General features: G+C 32.2%; 1 protein-coding gene across 5 annotated transcripts in view; it reads left to right on the top strand.

The window, feature by feature from the left end:
- LOC137631735 (band 4.1-like protein 4) overlaps positions 1–10,000 on the top strand; it is a 773,040-nt gene that overhangs the window by 688,040 nt on the left and 75,000 nt on the right. For 3 of the 5 annotated variants that reach the window (XM_068363630.1, XM_068363629.1, XM_068363633.1), the window contains exons 6-7: positions 1,353–1,376; positions 2,493–2,571. In XM_068363630.1, the coding sequence (XP_068219731.1) occupies positions 1,353–1,376; positions 2,493–2,571 (103 nt within the window). The remainder of the gene's footprint in view (positions 1–1,352; positions 1,377–2,492; positions 2,572–10,000) is intronic. The other 2 variants (XM_068363632.1, XM_068363631.1) reach the window with 1 other exon arrangement.

Raw genomic sequence — 10,000 nt, 5'->3', positions numbered from 1 at the left:
TTGGATATTCACTTTCTGATTGAGCTTTTGCGCATCTTTTGAAGATTCACTTTATCGAAATATGCGGTCTATTTTTTTCCTCGTTCCATTCACTAGGCTTGAATTAATGTAGATTCCCTCAATCTGGGCGCTTTCAAGCAAGTAATTGCATAACTAATTCTTCAATCCTTTATGCATGAAAAACGCTTGGGATTAGGAGATATCCTTAACGTCCTTTGATATCAATTCCTTCAATTTTTTGGTTTTGTGTTTTTCCTTATCAATTTCAGCAGTAAGTTTGAGTAAAGAAAATTAACTGTTGAATTCATAGAAAAAAAAATGGGTAGGGCTATGGTATTCTTACACATCTGGCTACAGTATATAGTATTTCGGAAATGACATCGGGTATGTCCCTGACATCAGAATAATCTTTATCTTATTTATTAATGCAAAGAATCGGCTTTGTTTCGCTTACCTTTGCCAATTAATTTAGAATTAATGGTTATTAATATTAAGTTTTGATAAGATATGATGCAGATATTTTAAGAGCCTTTCATGTTAACATTGTTAACCACCTATGAGATTATTTGCTGGATAAAAGATTTCATAAGATAAATTAGGATTATAATCTCTTCTTTCAAAAGATAGAAAAATAGTTTAAATTCTGAAACGATCATAAAGTCAGTCTGATGAGATTTTTTTTTATTTGCTTTTCATTATCATTCAGGTTTCTTTGTAGCTACTGAATTACATTGCCATCTTCATCACAGAATGTCTAGGGTATTCATCCTTTCAGATGCTTATCTAATTAATTGTTTGTACCCAACTTGGATATTTCAGAGCTCAAATTTAATCTTGAACTTCTCTCGGGTACATCTTCAACCCCCTAACACCCCCCCTCCCACTCCTCATCCTTACATCTCTCTCTCTGCTTAAGTGAGAGAAGGAAATGATGGTAAAGGAATATGCCAAATGTGTACACATTTGGCATATTTTTAAGATGATTTATTTATTCTAAGCTTAATTACTTCTTAGCACAAGATTCTTCAGTGCTTGATGTTAGCTTTAACAGTTGAAGTAAATGTTTTTTAAGAAATTGGCGATTTTTCTCTTTTACGCCTATCTAATTGCTTACACCACATATTTATGATTGTTCTTTAAACAGCTCTTCTCTCTCTCTCTCTCTCTCTCTCTCTCTCTCTCTCTCTCTCTCTCTCTCTCTCTCTCTCTCTCTCTCTCTCTCAAAACTAAGTAATGTATGTTAGAGGAATGCTAATCATTACTGGTCTTTCATGCAATAGCATGTCAGCATATTTCTTGGTTGGCTCAAGGTGATACAATTAATTTTCCTTTCTCTAACTTTTCTTTTCAAGCTTTCCACTGGACTAATAGGCCAGGTAAGTATGTCCATTCAATTACTTACGAAAATTTCTTTTTTATTGTACATACGATTTTACTTTTATTTATAGCCACAAACTCCACTTTTATTTATTTATGAAAGGTAATAAAGGCTTACTTAACATTCAGATGTATCGGAAGTACGAATAAGATTAGGAATTACGTTTGTTAAGGTATAGTGCATCTTTAAAGATTAGCTGCTTTCCAGACTTTTCCATTAATTACTTGAGACCTTTTCGTCCAAGATAAAGTGCTGTCCAAATATGGACGATACATTGTAGGAGTATGTGTATGTATCGCAGAATATAATTCGAACCTGCATGCGTGAATATAAAGAAATGATTTTTTTACTTAGATGTATTTTTTTTTTTTTTTTAGGGTGGATCAATTTTAGATCAGTTTTATCGATATGATTCGTCTTATAAGTTAAACTAAGAAATTTTCAAAAATGTGTTTCTTGATCTTTTCTAACTTTGTTTCAGTTACAAAATTAACTGTCAAATGTTATGCTGTTATTTATACTTTAGGTAACCAGTGTACTTTAAAAATAATTAGTTACATTTTTTCGGTCGTTTGGACTTTTTCTATTATCCTCTACTGTTATTTCTTTTTGTGTTCAAATGTTAGTCATGTATCACTTTGTAATTGTTGAAACTATTTTGATATTTTTATCATTTATTCATAGGTACACATTTAGCCTATATATGTATGCATTCACTCACATGAGTATATATATAAATATATACTATATATATATTATATATATATATATATATATATATATATATATATATATATATGTGTGTGTGTGTGTGTGTGTATATTTATATAAATTATATATATATATATGTATGTGTGTATATTTATATAAATTATATATATATATGTATATATATATATATATATATATATATATATATATATATATATATATATATATATATATATATATTTATATATATAGTCAATATGCATTTCATATTTGTAAGATTACAGGGGACAACATGATATAATTCAATGTAGGATTCAGCTTACTACAAAAGGGCTACACCCTAAAATCGCCCATAACTCTCCTGGCATTAACTGACAAGTGTCATCCTTTCTTTCTTTCCCAGGCACATCACCGTTCACTCTCTACTTCAGCGTCAAGTTCTACGCCGCTGATCCCTGTAAATTGGTAGAGGAAATTACGAGGTAAGTCACTCATTCATTAGTTCTTTGTGCATCTGTATTGATAGTAGGAGTTGTATAAGTGTTGATGACGTCATAGACAGGATATTTTTATTAGGTTTTAGCAGACAGATCGCTACATTTTTTCCTTCGTGTGAGATCATATCATTTCGGTCAGTTTCGTATAGAGATTAAGGCATATATTGAAGTGAAAAATTAAGATTTCTTTTTCTTCGTAAAAATATTTACCCAGATTATTAGACTGGAATTTCCGTAGTGAGTGAAATATCATAAACCCGACCACCTCCAGCTCCGGTCTGCCTTTGTTGAAATGCCTAAAGAGTAAAGAAAATAACCATTGCTGTTATAAGTGGAAGCTTTTTGCCTAAGGTGACAAATGAACAAAAGTATTTCACTATAATATCACTTGTATAGTATAAAGAAAGGAAAAGGCTAAGAAAGATACATGGTAATAGATTTTTTAACTCTTCATAACTGAATTCTTGGTCTTTAATATAGCCGTTAAATTAATATGCTATTTTTTTTAATGATTAGCTTTGTAGTTTCTGTATTTATAATTGTAAGAGTATGTAGCTCACCTGTCAGACAAAACGGTTGCCAATGCATTATTTCAACTTCGAAATCTTGTCTCAATTGTAAGTCATTTATAGATTTGTCTACACCCGTGCTCCTACACACACACACGCACACACACACACATACACACGCACACACACATACACACACACACACACACACACACACACATATATATGTATATATATATATATATTGCGACGAGTTATTTCTTGAGTGCAGTAAATTAGATGAGGTGAATTCCAGTACGAGAGCGTGACAGTGTGAACGAATTTTTGAAATGGTAAGGGAACTCAGTTTGATATAAGAAAGCTATAAATCTAATCTTCCTTGAAATACATTTATGTTATGATTCAATTACATTTGTACTGTGACAAAGGTATTATGTGTAAGTGTGTAGAAGGTAAAAGATTACTTGAAATACTGTTTTAGGGAAACTGGAAGAAGTTTCCCTGTAGTTCACTTTGATAGATTATGCTTTGTCATTCTTAATCAAAATCTCATTGAATACTTTGATGATCAGAGTTGTTCCTCTTCGAGAAAATTGAAAATTATTTTCCTGTTGGAAGAAAATCTATCTAACCGATCAATAGTATTTATTATGTCATGAAACCACCGAAAGGACATATCTTTAGTAATTTATTTCTCTGGATTGCGTTTATTTTGGAGTTCTGAAATATAATAACCGGTTTTATTAACTCGATTTACACCAGGTGTTAGATAGACTCTATTAGTAATATGAATTGGTTATATATTTAGTTAAGACCAATAGCCTTACGAATGGTTCAAGTTTGTGAAACACGTGCATGTACGCCAAATATATATATATATATATATATATATATATATATATATATATATATATATATATATATATATATATATATATATATATATATATAATGAATAAGTTGAATAGCTTATATTACAGGATCCCGTATTAAATTACTTTCGAAGATATAACGACTTGATGATTATAGATTTCAATAATTCTTTCAAATATTTACCGGATGGTGTGACTTTCTGCAATGTGAATATGATATACAAGAGGATAGAATATTATTGAGGAAAATTTTTGAGATAGAAGTGCTCAAATCCTCAAGTTATGAAATCAGACGGCCGTAATCAATATCAATACTAGAAGATTTGAAAAGAACTAATGTATTTGCAAATCGTTACACACCCACTTTCAATTATAAAGGTTTGGCTTTTATATCTGTGAATAAAAACGTATGTATATATAGACACATGTATTTATATATTCATACACAAATGCATCTTATACATATATATACATACATACATATATATAAATTTATATATATATATATATATATATATATATATATATATATTTATATATATATATGTGTGTGTGTGTGTGTGTACACGTATTACATGTATATTAACAAATAATTTCCCTCTCTCTCTCTCTCTCTCTCTCTCTCTCTCTCTCTCTCTCTCTCTCTCTCTCTCTGACTCATGTATTCCATGCCCCGATTGACCTGTAAGTCAAAAGGTCGTGTTTCCTGTTTATTGGTTACATAACAAAGACAGTGTCAAGAGATAGGTTCTGGGATGTCCTTTTCCTCTGGAGTCACTCCCTTAGTAATTTGCATCCCTGTTTCCATTCGACGGCAAGTTAGGTTAGTTTTTTCTTGTGGAGTTTTTTTTTTTTTTTTTTTTTTTTTTTTTTTTTTTTTTTTTTTTTTTTTTTTTTTTTGCCTTACAACTTCATTTGATTGTTTCCTATGTCGTTGCAAGCAAATTTTTGTTAAATATTTTACAGAAACTATTGATGATGATGTCAGGAATATTTTTCATTCTTTTACTGTGACATTTGAAGAACATTTTGCAACCGTCTCCTAATAATTTTTATAGAAATTCATATCTAAATTGCAATACAGTATTTTTTATTCCTCAGTTGATTTCATGAAATATAGAGAAGGACAAACTTGCAGCGAATATTTTTATGTTGAATAGGCTGAGATGAGTCTTCATAGATATGACATATTATTTCAACTTTGTTACTGATCCTCAGATATTTTATATTTTTTTTTTATTTATTGTTTTTTGTATAGTATGTGTTCTTATATCTTTTCCTCACTGGGTTATTTTACCCAGTTGTAGCCCTTGGGCTTATAGCATCCCGTAGTTTAGCTATTAATAATAATAATAATGTCATTTGCAAATATCGCCCCCCTCTCTCTCTCTCTCTCTCTCTCTCTCTCTCTCTCTCTCTTGATGATGATAACTAGTATTTCTTCTTAAATTTGGGTCAATTTGTAACCTTAGTTACACGGAAGTTATATCGTTACATGAGACGTTGCATGTAGTACACTGTTTTTTTAACTCTTATTATGACCACTTTTAATACTTTTGTTGACCATAATGTTTTCACCCTAAATAATGACTGTAGTTTTGTTGCAAATTATGCTAATGAAAGAAAAGTAAAAGAAAGTTAGTGATAAGAAAAGAATGAAATAAAAAAAAGTTGAAGACAACCTGATTATAGAATTATTCTCAGGCCAGAACGACGATAATAGACCAATTACGAGACCTACTTTTTAGAGGAGTTTTATCTCGTGAAACTTGTTCATTTCGGTTGCCAATCCATTCGCTCACTTAGAACGATTCGTTATACGATGCTGCTACTGTTTAATACCTACATTTGTACTCTTCCCCCTTCAAACCTCGCGTTAGTGTGTTAGTCACAGCATAAACACAACCTTCAGTCAGCCTGAAAGTTCATGACAGTTCCGTGTACGAATTCACCGAGGCAAATGACCCAGAGCGGGTGGGTCAAGTACTAAACAAAGAGCACAACAGTGGCATCAGCAACACCTGTGAGCAGAAGTCGTTCCCACGACCGAGTAGTAGCACCTCTTCGGACCTGCATCATATCATTCTACCTCCCTCTCCCCTCCCCCATAAAATCGTTTTACAGCCACACCTTACAACTTTTTATTCACTATCTTCGAATTTTTGATAAACAGATTACTGACCGGCTTCAGTGATCTGAATGGATTGTCTTAGCTCGCTAATCCACCTCTTTGCCAGGCAGATGACCTACTCGTTTTCCGTGCTGGATCCTCTTGGCATTTCCTGCTCGCACAGATCTCAGACCTGTAATGTTAGTAAACATACAAACAAACAAAATAAGAATTCTTGAAAATTAGAAGACGGTTTACCAAACACCAGTTTACAGTATCTCCAGAACTCTCTCCAGGGCAAAAGTAATTTTATTTGCCTTAAAGCCGTCTACGGTGCGTAAATATTCATTTAAAAACGTATATTTGGGGCTCTCATAAGGGATGGCACCGCCTTGTTTTGTGACCTTGTTATCTAGTTTAGCGCTAACAAACAAGCAAATTTATAATATTATTATCTGCTGAACTCAGTTTATATTTTTTCATAGTTTTAAACTTTGTTCATCAGTTATTTGAATGTGTTATATATTTAGAAAATTCTTTGTGTTCTGAAGTGATCCTTAATTATAGAGATGGTGGTGGCCTAATTGGAAACTTCCCTGCTTGGCGTTCTGCTGGACGGGGATCCAGTCCCGCTCAAAGTCGATAATTTCTTGTAGTGTCTGCAACCTCACCATCCTTTAGTTTTTTTTTTTTGTTTTTTTTTTTTTTTTGAGGATACAGATCTACCTGCTGAGTCCTCAGCAGCCATTGCCTGGCCTTCCCTGGTCCTAGCTTGGATGGATAGGGATATATGGTCCTCTAGGGCATTATCCTGCAAGGCCATTGTTCCATTCATGAGCGTCCTTTAAACCTTACGATTATTTTATTGGTGAAGAATTTAAAGAAAATAAAGAAATTTGCTCAAGTACGGCAATAAAAGAGTTATATGCAGATAATACATCATGACTAGTTCGAAAAGAACGCTCGTACTTCTTGCATTAACTCGGACCCTTTCTCTCCACATCTCTTCAGGAATGGTATTTGTTCATGTCACATTAAGAACTGGAATCTTCGCCGTCTCTGCGGGATATTAAAAGTTGCAGAAGTCCCAAAGTCCCATTCATTTTGCGTGTACCTTAGATTAGTAAAGTCAGCGATCCCTCTCTTATTTATAGAGTTACTTAGCAAGTTTTTTCTTTCTTTTTATTTTCTTCAACACAAAGCTTATGCGCAGCGTATTGCAGCAGGCTTACGACTCGTCTTTTGATTGCCCCCTCCCCCCCACCCCTTCTTGCCTATTTAATTGTTTTTTTTATGTTCTCCTATCCGTACGCGGTCCCTTACCCTTCTCGTATATCCCCATCCTTTAAATTTTTTTTCTTCCACTCCTATAAATGGCAAGAAGAGCAACACCCATTAATTTGGTAAGCTAACACTCGTGTGTGCATATATATATATATATATATATATATATATATATATATATATATATATATATATATATATATATATATATTTATATATATATATAATATATATACAGTGTATATATATATATATAATATATATATACATATAAATAAATATATATATACTGTATATATATATACATATATATATGCATATATATATATATATATATATATATATATATATATATATATATATATATATATATATATCAAAAGTAATGTTTCTTACTCAAGGGTCATAGATTTTTCATTTTAACGCAAATATGCTATGTCATATATATTTATATATATATATATATATATATATATATATATATATATATATATATATATATATATATATATATATATATCATTCTTTAGTCATTTCAAAGTTGTGCATAACATTATGAACAAGTATTGATAGGGATACTCATTCCAAGATATATCTTTCTTCTTTTTTACTTGCATAATTTTACAATGAATCCTTACGCTCTGAAAGGGAAATCATACCCAACCATGTCACACCAATTCCTACTTCTCATTCTCTACCCTATTCCCTTGAAGTCTGCATTGTCAGGTTCATTAATTTACCGACGTCATCCCATGACCTAATCCGAATTCATTGTGGGAGAGGCAGGTGCGTTCTCTACAGAGCCCCACCAGGTTGTAAATTTTATTGTTGGTAGATCTGCCATTCACATAGGTCAGTGTGTTTATACTTGTGTCCACTTTTTTTATCATGGACGATGTAAATTGAAAACCCCATCCTTGAAGTAGTGAAACTGGATTTGCAAACTTTTTTTTTTTTTTTTTTTTTTTTTTTTTTTTTTAGTAGAAAAAAGTTTTAAGCTGAAAACGTCATCTGGCTATTGTCGTCAGTATAGAAAATATCTACCGTTGTGTGACAATGTCAAAACCGTATGAAGCTGGAACGAAAATATCATCTTTCGGTAATGAAATTATCATTAAAAATGCCACCTTTGAAGTTTTAAAGTTGAAGTAGAAAATATCATTTCCTTCAGTGAGATTTGAGCTGAACAATTCGTCTTTTTTAACATCGGAAATCAATATCCCATTACTTCCAGATTTAGTTTAAAGCAAGAAAATATGTCTTTTAGGTAAGAAAATTTATTGGTAAAATTTGAGCGTTACTTTCAATTCTTAAACTGAATTGGTAAAGCTCAGCAATAAAAATAAGGTTTTTTTTATAGGGTCGGTAACTTTGGAATTAGTAGAATGAAAAACGTTATCTTTTGGAAAGTTGAATTGAAGTTGGAAACTTTTTGTTAAGAGTTGTTAAGTTGGTGCCAACGAATATACCATCACATAGATGTTGATGTTAGAATTGAAAATACCATCTCTTGGGTGGTGAAATCAATGCTGAAAGAGCCATCTTTTGAGTGACAGTGCAAGAAATTGAAACTCCATCTTGTTGAGTGCATGTGAGGGTTCAAAATCGCCATCTCTTGGTGGTCATTTAAACTTGGAATCGACGATTACATCAATTTTGGTAACTGTCATAAAAAATAAACTTCTATTCAAGGGAATAACTATGTTTTGTAGCTGTATACATTTAATATAGTCAATTTAACTCGGTGACTGTAACTTGTTACATTACTTGCAATTTTAAAAAATTTAATTAATCCCGCAGCAATTCAGCAAAAAGAAAAAAAAACTATGCTCTTTGCACTTTGGTTTTTGTATTTTTTTTTTTTTTTTTTTTTTTATTTGAGAATTGGTTACATTAACTAAAAAAAATCCTAGGATTGAACTCGCTGTCGTATTTCCAACGCCGGAAAAAACCCCTAACATGGATAAATATGTTCGCCAAACTTTTTGGGACGCCATGTGGTTCCTTGGTGCAGGAATCCTTTGCAGTGATAAATTGTGCTTTATTGAGAAGTCTTTCTCTCTGCAGCCGACCCTTCACCCAAATAAGTCCTACCTCATGCTGCTTCCCTAAGAGGAAAAATTAGTCTCTTGTCAGGAACTTTAGTCTCTTGTCAGGAAGGAAGGAAGAAAGGAAGGAAGGAAGGGGGAAATAAGATAATAAAACGAGCAAGTAGAGAGAGAGTGAAGCATATTATTTCCTTGGGGGATGATGGCGGTGACACAGAGGGACAAATGACTGTGCAAGCCAGTGAAATATTGGATGGCCATCAGGTGACAGTCAATTACCTGCGGGTAATTCTATCCATTTCTCGTTTCGTTAAAAATGAGAATTGATACGTTTTCGAGGTGATATAAGAAGTCAAGGATATCACTTCGGGATGTTCAAAACCGTGACGTCATGCCAATGGTACTGTAGTCTTCGTATAAAGAACTCGTCATTCTTTCATCTCGATTTTTTTATTACCCCTGACTTTATCCAAGTATAGCCGTAGGTATCAGTTTATTTATATGTTTAATTTTAAATTTGCTTCATTGTTTAACATCTTTGGGTTTCTGATTGTTTTTATCGAAGCGCTAAAGAGATATTGAATAACTGAA

Source organism: Palaemon carinicauda, chromosome 40, assembly GCF_036898095.1.
Source record: "Palaemon carinicauda isolate YSFRI2023 chromosome 40, ASM3689809v2, whole genome shotgun sequence".
NCBI lineage: Eukaryota > Metazoa > Arthropoda > Malacostraca > Decapoda > Palaemonidae > Palaemon > Palaemon carinicauda.
The sequence above is the reverse complement of the archived record's forward strand: the minus strand, read 5'-3'. Positions and strand labels throughout refer to the sequence as shown.